Below are 17,432 nucleotides of genomic sequence, written 5' to 3' on the forward strand. Positions count from 1 at the left end.
GTCAGCTGCCCTGGCCGTGTCCTCTCCCAACTTCTCAAGCCCCTCCAGCCTTCTTGCTGGCTGGGCATGAGAAGCTGAAAAATCCTTGACTATAGTCTAAACACTACTGAGCAACAACTGAAAACATCAGTGTTATCAACATCCTTCTCATACCAAACTCAAAAACATAGCACTATACCAGCTACTAGGAAGACAATTAACTCTATCCCAGCCAAAACCAGGACAGTCTGTTTCTGAACAGTGTACACTGTTCCAAAGATCATATCATCTTTGTTTTCCTTACGAATGCTTGTCTCATTAATGTAATTTATGATACAGTAAATTACTCTTGACTAATAAAAGGTCAAGCCAGCCGTTTATTGTCTGTTATTGCAGTTTCAGTGCACATGTGAGCCAGGATAAGCTCAGGATCTCTCAAGTGGGTTAATTCTCCCATGGGGGAGGAATAGACTGTAACAGGGTATCCATTACCTTTGTGCCTCATAATGTGCATTTAAATGCTACTTCACTTTGAACAAAGAATGTTTGCCAATGTAGACAGTTTGATTTCTTTATAAATCAAAACTCATACCTTACCAACAATACTGATCTCTTTAGTGTAAGTGGTGTCCCAGACTTCTCTCATGCTTGCAGTTGTTTCTTAGTTATATACTCAGCATCCTTTGAATTAGAAATCTTTCTTCAGCAGTGCAAAAGATTTTGGGGAAAAAAAGCTCAGGCTTTCCAGTTACACAAGTTCAGTCCAGCTACTTGTTCCACTAACCTTCCCAGGTCAGAAGGTTTGCTGCGTCGGTAGCTTAAACGTAAGCTAACTTGGAAATGAGTGGTTTTGTTGTTGTTTTAATATTGAAATAAAAGTGCCTACACAAGGAGTTCTACTGGTATAACTAGACTGCATTACAATTATTCTGTAAATTTCTTATGTCTAGAAGTCTATGGACTGAGTTCTGAAGATCTTTTTGCTTTCAATAAGAAATTTTCACACTGATCTTTCCGTGGTTCTCTGTAAACACACCACAAAAGCAACCTCAGAGTCATTGGGGAGTGATTGCTATGGGCAGTCTAACCTGACACTGTGGCAAGTGCTTATGTGTATTTTTGCCAAGGCCCATGAGTGTAAACAATTTATGGAAAAAATATTACATCAAATTTTCTACCTGAAAGAAGGTGGTTGGACTTTTGTCAATAGCTTCACTGAAGATAGGATGTCACCTAAAGCTGAAGATGACAAATCACAGAACTGCTGAGGTTGGAAGGCACCTATGGAGATCATCTAGTTGAACTTCCCTGCTCAAAGCAGGGTAAATTAGATCAGGTTGCTCAGGGACTGTCCAGTCAGGTTTTTAATATCTTGAAGGATGAAGACCGTGCAGTCTCTCCGGACAACCTGGTTTAAATGGAACTTCCCATGTTTCTATCTTTGCCCACTGCCTCTTCTCCTTTCACTGGGTACCACTGAGAAGAGTCTGGCTCTGTCGTCTTTACTCCCACCCACCATCAGGTATTGATGACATTGGTAAGATCTCCCTTGACCCTTTTCTTTTCCAGGCTAGATTATCCCAGCTCTCTCAGCCTTCCGTCATTTGTCAGATGCTCCAATCACCTTAATAATCTTTGTGGCCCTTTACTGGAGTCTTTCCAGTATGTCCATGTTTGATTTCTATGGGGTAGCCCAGAAGCAGACACACAAATCCAGATGTGATTTCACCAGAGCTGAGTAGAGGTGAATAATTACCTCCCTTAACTTGCTGGTAGCACTTTTCCTAATGCAACCCAGGATGCTTTTGTCTGGTTCACTCCATTTAAAAGATGTCCATGAGCAAGAAGTTAGTGGCATCTAGTACTCAACAGCAACATAGTATTAAACAATAGAGAAACCTGAGTTTCTTTCAATAGTGTGATTTTTCTTAACAGTCACCATTTAGGGGTTGGCAAGCAAGTATACATACTGGTAGTCAAAATGGGCTTTAATGATACTGTACACAGTAATAACATCAGTATCATGACTATTAACAGAAACGTAGCTATTCAATAGAAACAGCTGGCAGACTCAAAGCCAGGGTGGTTCCTAAAAAAAAAAAAGGAGAAAAAAAAAAGGAGGAAATGTTTCCATAATAGCTAAAAGAATGATTTTATGTGATAATTTTGAGTTGTTTTGTGTTTGTGGTGACTGCCAGTTTTGTTGACTTGCCTGAGATACCGTGTATATTTAAATGATCATCTGCCAGAAGCATTTTGTGATTTATTATTAATATCATGAATTCACTGCCATATGTAACATTTAGGGAAAACAACATAGAAAGGAAATTGCAGAATGCAATGCATTTTTAACAAAGATGTTTCTAAGCATATGTCTCTACTGTTCTGACATTTGACTTGCTTACCTTTTCTTGGTGGCAAAACTGTATTTTCAATCATCTTTTTTGTGTTTTTTTTTCTATATTATTCTATTTTCTTTCTTTCTCTCCTGCCTCCTTTTATATTTCGTTCCTTTGGAATGCTGTTCAGTCTATGCCATGGAAATTAATCGTAAGTCTCCTGTGGAGAGCTGACTATCTCATTTAGCTGAATATGTTCATTAATCTTTTTCTTCACTAGATACTAGCATTTTAACTATAGGGCTTATCCAATATTCAGGTGTGAATCTTGTTTTCCTACTGTAATAGTTTTATTTTAAAAGAAACAGAGGAAAAATATTTTATTGTAATACAGATTGTAGGTCAGAAGTTTTAATTAAGCTTATGTGGTTGCTATGACTTGTCTCTAGTACATCAACAGTAAAATAATCCTTTTTAAAAATTATAATGCATGAGTGTCATGATATAATTAATTCCTTTTGATTACTTACATACAATGTTAGTGTTTCTTTGGCAGTACTTTCATTGGTCCATGTGAATAATATTATGATTTGCTTGACTTTCCTGTTATACTTTTCTTATGATAAACAGGAACAATGTAGGTCTGATGTTTGAAAAGCAAGTAAAATATATTTTATTAATCATAGTCTAAATATCTCTTTCAGTCCACAGTAAATAAGATTAGTCTCTTTTCAAATAATTTGAAGTATTTTTCAGGTGAGGTTGAAGCATTGGGTTTTTTGCAAAATGCTTAAAAAAATGGTTTGTCTATTCACATAAACTAAATCTGTAATGAACTCATTGTCAAACTTAGTATTTACTAAGATTTCAGCTAAAGAATCTGTGGTTGATAAACACTTTGCCTGCTACTAAATGGTTTCAAAAGGTAGCCTTGTATTTGAAATAAGATACATTGGCACTGCACTTAAAGACAGAACAAACTTGCTGCATTTACCCAACTCTAAGATAGCTCTTACCCCAAGACAACCTATGTATTCTTAGGATTACTTCAGGCAATTTTTTTATATCAAATTGATCAATGTTCTTAATTTTTGTCTCATTCCCACCAGTCTATTTTGCTGTGACTATATAATTTTCATTTTATAATTTTATCTCTTTGGTTTAAAATTTTATCTAGAATTTAGAATTATTGTGAAAAATAAGGGAAACGGAAATTGGCCTGAAAGTGGCGGCAAGGCCACCTGCTGGCAACATGAACAGCCCCAGACAGGACAAGTAATAGTCTAGGGTCCATCTAGGGAGTCCAGTCTAGGGCAAAACGAGACAGGGCCAGAGACAGAAGAAGGGTCCATCCAGGGGATAAACGCAGGTCCAAGGTCCATCCAGGAGGCAGGGCTGAGACCTGCACACCTGACATAGCTCAGGCAAGAACAGGTATGCATAGAGGGTGTAGGCGTGGATTCCAGGTGAAGCTGGTCAGGATCATTAAGGCCTCTTTAGTACACTCAGAGCCCCCAGTAAAGGTTTAATTTATGCTCAGCAATCTGGGACCACTAAGTAAATCCTTTTATATCTTTGGCAAGGTATGCACAGAAGTTTGGTTGGAGAATTTTTTTTTAATTCCACTATTAATATGTATATATGCACATTAAGACCTTGTCCTAGACTATTACGATGAGAAAAAGAAAATCCATATGAATTTGAAGAGAAAGCCACACTGTATGCAGTAAACTTGGAGCTACCTCTCTGTTCACTATTATGGGGAATTATTTTTGTATGCTGTAGTTAGAAGCAGAATTTGAAGCAGAAATTATACATACTTGCTACTGGAAATAAACCGATAAAATTTGTTTAGCTTGTCAAATTTTATGCATATGTCATCATTAAATAAATGTGAATAGTGTTTTTAAGTATCGGGCAATTTATTAAAAATAACTTTCATGTTTTTTCTTCAGCTCCTTGTGGGGACAATCTTTACGATGATGATGGTAAACGTCTCCCTCCATGTATACCAGGGGCCTGGCTCACTCCTGCTATTATGGCCTGTTACCTCTTGGTAGCAAATATCCTGTTGGTAAACCTGCTGATTGCTGTCTTCAAGTATGTAAATGATCATGCAGTATCTTTACTTTCTTATTGCCGAGATAAAAGTTTCTTTGGGAGCCCATCAACTGATTTTGCAAGCGTTTGCATTCATACTCAGAATCTAATTAGTCTGTGAACATGACTGGCAAATATTTGGAATAGTGTATATACTGGGAAAGAGTGGAGGAAAGGTTGTTTTGAATTTGCCAGCAATTGCAGTAATGCATATGAGAGAATCTGGCTACTTGCAATTACCATTTGGTGGATAGTGACAGGCCTCAAGACTGCTATAGAAAGACTTAAAATAGAATCCATGAAACCTGCTACATACATGATGGAAGCCCATGTAACTACTAGCAAACATGATTCTGTGATAGAACTGCAGGATCAAAATCTGAACATCAAAAGCAGGAGGCATTTCCGCTATTGATACATCATCTGGCTGCTTTTTCTTTCTTCTTCTTGTTTTGCTTTTCATTTAGACAAAGAAATTAGGGCCTTGCAGAGTTCTTGTATGACCCAGAAAAGGAGTCTATATTGCCTTGAACCAAGAGAAAGGACAGCTACATGTTGCCAAGATCTGTGGCCAGTCCAAGCAATGTGCACTATGCATATTCTTAATGTTATTCCACAAATCTATATTTAGAATTCTCTGGAGTAAAACTAAATAAGTTTCTGCTGCTTATTCTTTCTACCCACAGTTATGTTGCATGCTTTTCCTGTCATGAGCTAGGGATTGAAAAAACAAAACAAAACAATACAAAAATTGAAATAACTACTTGCTAGTAAGACTTTCTGAACACACCACCTGAGAAAAGCAGGTGATCCATTTTTGATGCCCATAAACAAGTGGTGTGGAAGGGCTTGTTGGCCTAAGTAGCTGATGTTGCAACCACAAAAATAGTTCATCGTGTGCCTAGAAATCTACAGCTCACAAAGCCTGTCTTTCATTTGATGTATGTAGCTTAAAAGGTCATGAATTTTGAAGTGCTCAAATGCCAGTCACATTGCTACGGGAAAGGCGAAGAATCTTACAATGGTAGCTATTAATGGCTGAAGGACCAAGGAATCAGCAGTTTGGGAAGTAGGTCATTCTGTTAACTCCTGCCACCCCAGCATGGTTGCAAGGGGGTGAGATCTAGCTAGGGAATTCCTGCTATGCAGGAGACACAGAATGAAGGCAGATTGTCATTCATCATTGGTAAATAATCTCATGTATACTTAGCCAAAAGAAACCAAAAGCTATGTGAACTCAAGAATTCTCTGATTTCAAAGAGATATTTTAACGGGTTTTGTGACTGTAGATACTCTAAAGCACAGTAAGTTAGAAAAGAAGTGGACAGAAAATATAAAAAAGGAAGTGCCAATATCATCATCATCGTCGTCGGAGTGAGCTGTCTGAGCATACCTTAAAATAGCTTGAAAAGCTTTATCTAAGACAGAACATAAAGTCTGCTGTCTCTTAGTTGGTATTTCATAACCTTGATTATTGTTATCTCTGGATTGAATACTATCACTTATACTCCTTCATATCCACTGAATCACAAAATAAAACATCTTTATAACACACCTTATTTTGGTGTAGAAATGATGAGGCCATGGCTTCCAAGAACAAATTCCTTTACAAGAATATGTACCATGTTTTTGAGTCAGAAGTTTGAGTGAATAAAGTTTGAATTTAGGACATCTTGTAAAACTTGAAAAGTCTTCTATGTAGGTCAAGCTGATTAGCATATTAAAGGCAAACTATGTGAAGCTTCTGGGTTTAGCATACAAAATACCTTTCATGGATTTAATACTTTGTGTAATATCAAATACTGGCATGTGTTAAAAGAAATACTTTATAACCAAGCCCCAAAATACCAATTATGTGATTCATAAATTGTGCAAGTTTCTTTTCACTGACACCTACAAGACTTTATACAGTAGGAGCAAATAGTCTAAGGTGGTGCATAAGGGATGCAGAGCACCTTCTGCTTTGCTGTCCTCAAAAGGAGTAGTGAAATCATGAGTTCAAGTTAATCATCAGTTCAGCAAGTTCAGCAGCATCAACAAAGGCTGAACCAAGCAAGTCATGTGGCCTCATGTTGTTATTTAGCTGCTACTTTTTTCAACATAGTACTTGCTCAATGATAAGTAAACTTAGGGGCTTAATAGAAACTGTACCTATGTTCCCTTTCAGCAATACCTTCTTTGAGGTAAAATCAATATCCAACCAAGTCTGGAAGTTTCAGCGGTACCAGCTGATCATGACATTCCATGACAGACCTGTCCTCCCACCACCAATGATTATCTTCAGCCACATCTACATAATCATCAAGCGAATCTGCTGTCGCTGCAAGAAGGGTGAAGGAGACCAGGATGAGCGTGACAGGGGACTGAGTATGCAAGAAATCTTCTCTAAATTGAACTCTTTGCAGCATATTAGCAGAAAGCAGCAGCTTTTCCAATGCTGAACTACTTTGTTCGCATTGACGGTCAAGTGTATTTGCAGAAGACAGTATGAGACAAAATTTATATCAAGTTAACAGCTCTTGAGCTCTGTGGGCTCCTGAGAATATGCAATGGTGTGCTGCTAATGAAGACTTTCTTTAACGTGCTTTCTTTAAAACAGTGAAATGACATCTACTTAATCCAGTTTTACCAAGTTCTAGTGAAGTCCATATGTTGGGAAGGGCAAATAGGAAATTGAGAAGAAGGGATCACAGCTTCCAATGTCATCTGTAGTGTCAGCTCTGATTGTGAGCAGGCTGTGTCTAAGAGTATCCCCACTTTCATTTCTCCATGTTAGAGATTTATCTGTCATTTCACAGGGGAACTGTGAGGATTCTTCTCCTAACATAGTCTGTAATTGTTGATTATTATTTTCATTATATGCCTCATTGAAATAATCAGATGCTCACAATTATCCCTGTATTTCTACATTTCACAGGAAACATATTTCTGCACAATATGCTTCTGAGTTAAAAAAGGAAAAAAAGGGAAAAAAGTAAATGTAATACTCTCTCCAAATACAAAGAGACAAATTCAAATAAAGGATTAAATGTTCTGAAAAGCCTGTATTTCCCTTGGATTTTCCTTACATGATTATAAGTTTTGAAGCTCTCATCCAAAGAATGTCTAGAAAACAATCTGTTATATTAGATTATCTGTTGCCTATAACTGGCATCCTTTTAAGAACAATATTTGAGTGAAGGAACAGTCAAACTGGCAGAGATTGCCCTAGTCTTTATCCTGTAAAATCTAGTCAGTTTGTTCAATGCATAGCTCTGCTGTTAAAAAGTGCAAAGGTCATTGAGAAAATATAGCCCCCAGTGGATGGTCATAAAAGGAGATGATAGTCATAATGTATTACATTGCCTTCACGGCTGTGGCCATCTTTGGCTAAGTGCTCATTCCCTATTTACAAAATCATCTGTTCATTCAGTGCAGGAGTAGAATCTGCAGTATCCATATGTCCAAAATAATCTGCTAAATTGGATTTAAATTGACTGCCAGAATTTCAGAAAAAGGAAATTCATGTTGTGTTCTTCTGTTTTGCACAGAGTTATTTCTGAATGATGAAGAGCTAAAAAAACTGTATGAGTTTGAAGAGCAGTGTGTAGAAGAATACTTCCAGGAAAAAGAGGATGAACAGCAATCATCTAATGATGAACGCATCAGAGTTACCTCTGAAAGGTACCTATTATAAGAAAAAACCCACACCACTTATCTGGAACAATATTTGCCTTTTTGTGTCTTCATTATAACTAAAGTTGAGTTAAAAGTACAAAAGATTTAGATCTTGAAGAAAACCACCACCAGTTCAGAAGCTGATCTGAATCCTGAGTAAATATCTGTGCAGGTGCATCTCTCACAAGAGCAAGCTTTTTCTTGTTCGTACTAGTATGTCACTAAGGCTGCTGGTTTGGGAAGCTTTGGTGTAAGAACACTTCTGTTCATAATGAATTTTTTCCCTCTCACCCATCTGAAGATCACAGTTATGCTTTTTATCCGTTTGAGCAAATTACTACTTGTTGACCTTCCAACAGCTCATCCAACCATGAGAAACATGTTGGAGCTTAATGACAAAAGCACTCACAATTCTTCCCTTAGACCTACGGTTTACACTAGGGTCCAGCACTCAAAACTGCTGAATTTTAATCTCGGCCACAGATTCTCTTGGAAGCTTTGAACAAGGCATTTAGCTTTTCAGTATGAACTTCCCCATTTAAAAGACAGGGGATATTCATATGTAAATCATTAAGCTATTCTGAGGACTAGGTAATGTTTGCATATTGCTGTGTAAGCACACGGTGATAATGGCAGCAGCACTTTTTTACCAGGTCACTTGGCAGGACTGTTCCCAAAGGCTCTGCCTATTCTGTTACTAGTTCTAAGCAAGCGAAAGGATGGGGTCTTTTGTCACTTCCTTGAAATTATGAAAAAATTGCCCTGTAAGGAAAATGATACAGAGCTTAAACACTCTCTCACCTTAATCTACCTCACAGTATTCTGATGATGAACTACTTCATCTACTCCCTCTCTCTCTCTCTCCCCCTCCCTCACCCCCCGCCCCCTCATTTCTTATGAAGTAGCTCTATGAGCCATATAATTCTTTAATGGATAAACATCTTTCTCTTGAAGGAAGGCCCTGAACATCTTGCATTATTATATGTGAAGTTTGAGAATAGAGAAGTAAATGAAATCTGCTACATGTATTTGCGTAGTTTCTATCACACTATTTATCCATAGCAATTTGTCAAAATCCTAGGCATTGTGGCAGAGAACAAAGCAGGGCTGATAAGCCTCACTGATTCACTATGGTCTATGGGCACAAAGCAGATTTGCATATTTCTCATGGCTTCTTGCTCCAGATGCTTCGTCACCTTTTGTGTGTGAGAGCAAAAGAATGTTAATTTAATTTCCACAGTTGATTTACTAGTGTATGATCTCTAAGTCACATTCTAATGCATTATTTTTATATGTATTCTTCTGGTACCATCACTTCCATTATGATATAAATGATAAAAGAAAATGGGAAAAAGTATTATTTTAATTGAACTAGACAGTAATTCCACTCCCTTCAGCTGATACATAATTGAAAGGTATTTCAAGAGTGAAAGTAATCCGATACACACCAGCATTATGTTCTCTCTCACACAGCTACAAAACCTGTTTTACAACATGCGTTGATGCTATTTTAAGTCATCCTGTGAGCATGTCATTAGAAAGTATTTTTCATATAGTTAATTGATGCTTCACAGTGAAAGGACAACTGAATGTGAAGTGGGTGGCACACTCAGAAATGTTAATAGTAGGCTGTCCCTAAGGGCTGCAACTCTTTGTACTCTCCTGACATGTAAATAAGGGCAAAGTTCAAACAGCCCTCTAATATGGTGTATGGAAAGCATAGATAACAGGAAAATGCATGTGCTTTTGATGCTACACATAGGAAAAAAGAATGAGGCATGATACATAGCACAAAATTCTGCCTTATGAAGAAATCAGTAGCTGGGTGCCTATAACAGGTTACTGCACCGTTCCCCGGCTTCTGTTCTATGCTTCCTCTTTTATACCCAACAGAGTTGAAAATATGTCTATGAGGCTAGAAGAAGTGAATGAAAGAGAACATTTTATGAAAGCTTCTCTTCAAACAGTCGACCTTCGACTCTCTCAATTGGAAGAACTATCTGGTCGGATGGTGAATGCTCTTGAGAAGCTGGCAGGTATTGACAAATCTGAGCTGACATATACACGTTCACGGGCTTCGTCTGAGTGTGATGCTGCATATCTCCTAAGGCAAAGCAGCGTTAACAGCTCTGATGGCTACAGCATGTACAGATACCATGTTGGTGGCGATGAGTTAACATATGATGACAGTACCACTCCTATGTCACCAGCCATGGGATTGCGTAAAAAAGCCCATTCTATTGGTACCAAAGAAGATGGAGCAGACCCAAGGATGCTGGTTCCAGAACACCACACCAATCTCCATTATACCTGTAGTGCTAATGCAGTCACCACAGCAGATTACAGTAAGTCTACATTAGAAATTGCGCAGAATGTTTCTGGTTCAGGTGGTTTGGGGGATGAAAAGCAGGGGCTTTTCAAGAGTGATGGAATGGTTCCTCAAAGTATAAACCAGATGGATGCTGTTACAAACAGACAGTCAGTACCAAGATCAGATTTTCAGAACACTCAGTTAAAAGTAGAACGTACCAAGTTAGAAGCAACCATCTCTTATCCCTTGGACAAATCTAAAGCAATGCGCTATTTTCCTCCTGAAACATTCAGTGCTTGTCAGACCACTATGATGAAGTCAAGGAGCTTCATATTTGCACAGGGTGGGAAGCTGGTTGGAGGAGTTAACAACTGGACCACAGAGTATAGTACCATCATGGATCAGGTGTGCCCTTCTACAATTGAACAATGGGCCACAGAGTGGAAATACGAAGTTGAGCAGCAACTTTCTCAAGAACGTCCTCCAGAATACCCTGGTTTTATTTCTGAAGCAGAAATGCAAGCAGAGCAGAAGCAGTTACAGATGGACACAGATGATGACAGTAATGTTGGTGAAGCAGGTATGAGTGCCTCTTACACCTCTATGCCTGCCACTGTAAAGGCTGAGAAAGAGAATTTACTATCAGTAAAGCCAGAAAGGACTTCTGGGTTCCCGTCAGTACGGTCAAAGAGTTTGCACAGCCATTCTCGGAAAGCCAAGTCTATAAAGGACAGATTAAATAGACCAGGACATGCCAGCAGCGTAACTAATTTGGTGGTAGCATTTGGCAGTGCAACAGAAGAACAGAAAGCTAGGCAAGAAAACCCATCCACAGAAACTGAATGTTAAAGTGGCTCATGGCCCCTGTTTTATCGACAGTCAAAAAAGCAGCATGACTAATTGAACAAATTATGGATTTTTAAATTAATTTCAAAAGAAGAATTTTGCATGTGTTTCTTTTAATTTTAAACTTAATAGATATTTGTTCAGTTCTTAAATAAATGCTTGCTGGGTCAGGTGAAAGGGAGATGTTCTCTCAGGGGCAGATATAAAGTAGGCACAGTCCACAGATGCCAACACTATAGATCTTTCTTTGTTCCATTTTGACCTCCCTCATAAGCTCATTTACTGACAAGCTCTGTATAAAAGCTCTTGAAAGAAGGACAATATTATGTAATAATTTAGAAAATGTTTTTTCTTCTTTTTTATCAGAAGACTTCTTAAACTGAACAAATTTTTAACCAGCCTTAGTTTTTGTCCTTACCTATGCAGCTGGTTTCTTTGTGGCCATTGTGTTTTTGAGATCAAACCAAAATTGTTGGAGGCAAGGAAAAATTATGCAGTCCCCTCTTTCACTTCTGATTTCATGCATGCTGCTTAGCTCCTCTTTCAGAAAGGCATAACATAGCACTTATCATCCACTAAAATAGGTCTGAGTGGCAAAATACAGTTGTGTTTGGAGAAACCTGACTTGGAAAGCCATGTGTACACATATTCTTGACCTGTCCTTGAGCTTTAGTGACATAATCTTGCTTTCAGGATCATATCTGTCCCCACCCCAAAGCATGCTGACAGCCTTAAACTGTTGAAAAACAGTGATCATTGTTTCAAACTGTTTAGGAAGATTTTAAGTATATGAAGTATATAGAGTTTTTAATAATATGAGTCCAAGATCTGCATTAGTGTTTTGTATAAATGGGGATTACAACAGAAGTCCATGTAGAGTAAGAATCTGGCTTTTTTAAAAATGCCTGCAGAGGAAAACCAAACCAAATCAAAACAGGAAAGGTGTTCTGATCAGGCAAGATCAGAATGTAGCCAATCTGTTTTTGAAGCAAATCTACTGTGACAAATTCATCTTTCATTTTGCAATTTCATTATGATGACACATGAGGAACAAGGAACAGTTTCTAGGAGTCAGTCTAAACAAAAAATAATTTTTCCAGGTGAGAATAGAAATTCCATACATTTTCTTGAGTAAATTTCAAAAACAAATGTGAAAAGGAAAAAAGGTCTCTACAGTGAAAGTGTTTTCTATCCCTTAACAACTAAGACTGGAAAGCCACATCTATAGCTACAGTTTCCCAGCACACTTGTCTCAACAGCAGCATTCTAAGTACTAGGTTTTGATAGTTTTCTTCATAATAGTGTGATGTTATTTGCCTCATTCTTCTCTGTTACCTTTTAGGAATTTTGTTTTCCCAAATACTCAGCACCTCTCTTTGCAGGGGATGCGTACCAGTGAACAGACAAGAAAGAAAACGAGTTAAAGGCATGTTACTTGTTCACAGAATACTGGTCAAAAGTTTATGCCTAATTCATTAACCATCAGGACTTATTCATATACTATTTTGAAAAGACAGAATTTCTTTTTTTTCTCCCACCATCAGCTCCACAGTTTGTAGGTCTCAGTATCCCCCTTGATAATGCTGCTTACAGCATTTTGAAATGCAGAGATTGATGGAACACTCTACAAATGCATTGATGACATCAGCTTTTTATTGTTTGTATTATATTTTCATACTCCATCCATACTTACCTTGAAGTAAGTTACCACACTGAATGATTATGGTAACTGCATAGACATTTCTGAAAGTTCAGTCATTTACTATGGATTTTTGCTAGCTTGGTCTTGTTAGCAGGTTTACTGGTTTCACTGTTGTCAGAACAGTGTTGACATTTTGCTTTTCATGTGGGCTTCTCTTTTATTCAACTTTAGGGAACTTGATGTTTTGTAAAAACAGAATGACATTTGAAATTTTTTCACTTCCATGTTTACTTCTGTGTTACCATTGTATGCAACTATATAGCCATTTTGTATGTGTGGTTAAAATAGCCTCCAATTTGCCAATGCCTTTTTATTGTTTGCCTGCACACTCACCAGAAAGTGATTCATTAACAAACACAAAGGGATGCAGCTTTTCAGCACTTTGCTAAACAAGCAGTATGCATTGTGGAAGAAAATACAGTGTGTTGCATACCTCTTGTTACGTTGTCTTTATAAAATGTGTGTTAAATCATGCTCTGTTTGACCAGTTATTTTCTTAGCGTTTACATTACAAATTTATCAGATAGCGTGTAGATTTCAAACAAAACCATTTTACCTTTGTCTTTATTTACTTCCTTTGTGTAAAAATATCTATAAAGAAACACATGAAAAAGATGTGAAATTAATTCAGTATAACAAATTTTTCACTATAATGATATCAAAGCACTTCACTTACCTGTTTCTTCTTATGCAGTGCATGGGCTGAACATTTTCTAAGCAAAGTTTCTTTTTCAACATTTGCCAGTAATTTTCCATAAAGTTCTGTATACAGTGATGACTTTATAAGGCTTGGATATTTTCTGTGCTCTTGCATAGCATGAACTGAAATGATAACCTCTCTGCCATTAAATGTGAAGTAACTACACTGGCTTTGGCAGAGTTATTTTAGACATACAGCCATTTTAATAAGATTTAAATATGGCTCTGTATGTGCATAGAAGACTGATAGATTTGGAGCACACTAAACAGAACAAAGATCAACACATTTGCATGTCTGCCTACATGCTTTCTTGAATACTGGCAGAAAGGATGCAAGCACAGAATTTGCATTTCTGAAGAGGCATGTTTAATACTGCTTATGTGGTGACTCCACAGCAGCATCACTGTGAATTCCATTTAGCATTTTTTATTATATGCTTGACCTATACTGAACCAGGTCAAGTCTAAGGAGTATGTACTCTAAGGCTATGTCTACGCAGAGACATTACACTGAGGTTAAGTTTGTTCACCTTACAGTATCTTGCAATACAGACATTTCCCTCCCCCTCAAGGCAAATGTTTTAAACACAGTGGCTAACTGTAATATTCACATAGGCAGGTTCTTAATGATACCAGCTGATTCCACAAATTACCCGTTTTTACACTGCATCATTCTGGGACTAGCTTGACTTTGCTCTTGCAAGCTTCTCCTACTTCAGAATCAGTCTATCCATTTTAGATGCCAGATTTCGATACCTGAGAACCAAGAAAGTCCATTTTCTATATTATTTAGTAATGAACTAAAGTAGCCATTGAAACCTTCCAACTATGGTTTCTCCATACTGCTTCTCTGGATGCTTTCCTAGGTTCTGGGCTTGACTATCATCTTTGGCAAAATGTATATCTGTCCTTCCAAATAAAAATTAAAAGAATACAAGTATCTGTAAGGCCTTGCCAGAAAATGGGAAGATGAGGAGGGTGCATGACCAAAGATGTCAACAGGATCTTTTCATCTGCAAGATCCACAGGATTGTGCCCTGTTACAGATGTTCTGGGTAGTTAACCCACTGACACAAAGCCAGGTTGCTGCTGAGCGCTTGCCATGGAGAAGGTGAGTTTTCAGAGTGACAGCAGCACTGGGACACATTGCTGGGGTCCCACCTAGTAGTGCCATTGCCAGCATACCACTTCTGCACCACTGTCCTGTCTGACTGGTCACTTCTAGTTGAACTAGTATTACACTCAAAAGCTTGTTACGAGCAAAAAGGAGACGCACCTTGTATGTAAAGTCAGGAATTTATTGTTAGTGTAACAAATTTTAACAGTCCAATATATTAATTATTATTAGTCTAGATCTAATTACAAGAGAGGAGAGACAAGAAGAGAGGAGAGGAGAGAAAAGAATACTGCTACAGGAAAAAAAAAACCAGTAAGGTAAAATTGATATATGCACACTTCCTACTACCTACCCCTTTTTTTGATGTTATGCTCATACTTGCACTGATCCTCTGGGTCTAATGGTCAGTGGCTGCAATGGGGGTAGTGAGGAAATATGGCCAGCTGTCAGCATCCCAGGTCCTTTGCTAGGATGAGCATGATGCTGATGCTGTTGGTTCCTTTTTCCTTATTTTTTGCTTGCTTAGGGGCATTTTTGTTTGCTACCAACTTTACATCTTGTTTTTCTTCATTTGCTTTCAAATCCTACAGTTACACCTGAATTTCCTAGTCATAAGAAAAAGTGATTTCACAGCTAAACAAACAAAGGGACAGCTCGAGGCAGGTTAAGGCAAGTTCAGACAAAGCAATCCTGACAAGCCTCAGTCCTGAGGCCTTACAAAGTCAGCATAAAGCCTGTGGTCTGTTACTAGCAGTGACAATACTCTATTTACTGGTCTACAAGGCCACATTAGCCCTAGAGGTGTTTTCCTCTCACTACAGCCACTGCAGATAAATACTCTACTGGTTGCAGTGGTCACTTGAGCCGAATGTTTCAGCGTAACTGTGGATTTTGATCCCCCATTGGGATCCAGCATCAGACAGAAGGGGAAAATGGATGTAAGGACCTGGTTGATATGGCCATTTAATGCCCATTTCAAGCGGTGCCAGGGTCCAGGGGAGTTGGGGTAGTCAAAAAACAGTACACAGCAGTAGTTCAGATTGCAGGCTGATAAACCACAAGCCTTGGGAGAAGTGAGACAAGAACTAGAGACTTCCTTAAAACTGCAATCTTCTTTTGCTTTTTTTCAACTTTTAGCCTTATCTGCAGAAACAAAATTTGATATGGCAAAGTGGTGCTTGGTGCTTTGTGGTTGATGTCCTGTATCTTTACAATGGATGTAAGGTATGTCTTGATAATAGGCTTTAAATTATTCTTTGCAGTTGTTCAACCAAAATATTTAAGTGCCTGTATCCACCTTTTGCTTGGTGTTAATGAAAAAGAGTTGCATGATTTTATCTGCCTGCTCCTCTTTTGTCTCTAAAACCCCTATGAAACTGTGGTGCTTTCTCCTGCAAAAATCCAGATGCAAGCACCTCCCTTTTCTTGCACTAATTGGACTGCTGTGCTCAGCAAGCTATTATCTGGGCGGACCAACAGCCTTCAAAAATGGCATGGAAAAAGACTGGATTCTAGTTTAGGAGCACTGTTAATCTGATAGTCACTATCACAAAACCTATGTAAAATAGCCCAAGCCAAGGTGCAACATTGTACCAATGAATAGCTCCAAATAACTCCAGGCAAGTAATACATGCATAATGATTAACAAGTACCGTTAGGTAACATAGCAAAGTTCAACATCATTAAATCTCCACACTGAGAATACTACCTGCACTTCGCAGATGTACCTTGAAAAGGAGGCTTTTTTTTCCTGACATACCTCAAGAAACTAAAGCCTTTGCATAGTTTTTATCTTTTGTATAACTTTGGCCAAGACTATCAAAGATGCTGTTTTATGTAAATAATCACATTTTAAATATTATTCTACTGGATCTTCATCAAGGACACTCAGGAAAGAGGTGGGTTTTGTCAACTGCTTAATAAATATAAGGCATGTTTTTTCTTCTATAAGAGGTAATACAGACCTGTAGGGCTGGCTTTCTAACAAGCCCCCAGCAAAAGTCCCACACTTCCGAGTGCAGGCTGAGGCAACTTGCGTGTGCGAACTATTGAGTGCACAAGTAGAGAGGTGTCCAGGTAAAGTAATAAACCGTAATGCTTTCAGTGAAAAATAGAACAGACTTTTCATCAGTGAATCCCTGATTTTGGAGACTTGCCACATACTTGCTGTAGCTCTGGGCACATAGCTCTGCTGTGAAATCGGACAACACATATGGCTTTGTGTCTTGGAGTTCAATAATTGAACCATTCTTCAGAAAGCTATGAAAACACGTAAATTGTCATAGAAAATATAGGCCTGGAAGAGATCATCTACACTGAGGCAAGTTCAGCAATGTTGATAGCATCAGTGGCAGATGGTGGTCTAACCTGTTCTTGAACATGTCTAATGAAAGCCATTCCCTAATCTGTTGAGAGATCAAAAGGGACCATTATGAAGGTCTGTTCTGATTTAACCCCAGCCCTCATCCATTGCACAAGCCAAAGTGCTTCCCCAACTACCAAGCTGTCTTGTGAGGTTGTACTAGAACTTTTAGGAAGATACCTAATCTGACGTGCAGTAAATACAGCAGGTTATGCACCATAGCTGTAGCTAAGCAGGTAATTATCTTCACTGTTAGAAACAATTTGTACTCTATGTAAAAAGAGGCCCCAGGAAACTGCCACACAGCATGTGGGGTGTGA

The 17,432-nt window shown here is 38.2% G+C and overlaps 1 protein-coding gene across 13 annotated transcripts in view; it reads left to right on the plus strand.

Annotated features, from left to right (window-relative positions):
* The window catches only part of TRPM1 (transient receptor potential cation channel subfamily M member 1), a 122,571-nt gene extending 109,163 nt beyond the window's left edge, over nt 1-13,408 (plus strand). For 9 of the 13 annotated variants that reach the window (XM_069798033.1, XM_069798026.1, XM_069798025.1 and 6 more), the window contains 5 exons: nt 2,509-2,529; nt 4,274-4,418; nt 6,586-6,785; nt 7,949-8,081; nt 9,969-13,408. In XM_069798033.1, the coding sequence (XP_069654134.1) occupies nt 2,509-2,529; nt 4,274-4,418; nt 6,586-6,785; nt 7,949-8,081; nt 9,969-11,235 (1,766 nt within the window). In that variant the 3' untranslated portion in view covers nt 11,236-13,408. The remainder of the gene's footprint in view (nt 1-2,508; nt 2,530-4,273; nt 4,419-6,585; nt 6,786-7,948; nt 8,082-9,968) is intronic. The other 4 variants (XM_069798028.1, XM_069798030.1, XM_069798032.1 and 1 more) reach the window with 1 other exon arrangement.
* Nucleotides 13,409-17,432: the final 4,024 nt, after the last annotated feature.

The sequence above is a fragment of the Haliaeetus albicilla genome, chromosome 12 (genome assembly GCF_947461875.1).
Source record: "Haliaeetus albicilla chromosome 12, bHalAlb1.1, whole genome shotgun sequence".
NCBI classification, from domain to species: domain Eukaryota; kingdom Metazoa; phylum Chordata; class Aves; order Accipitriformes; family Accipitridae; genus Haliaeetus; species Haliaeetus albicilla.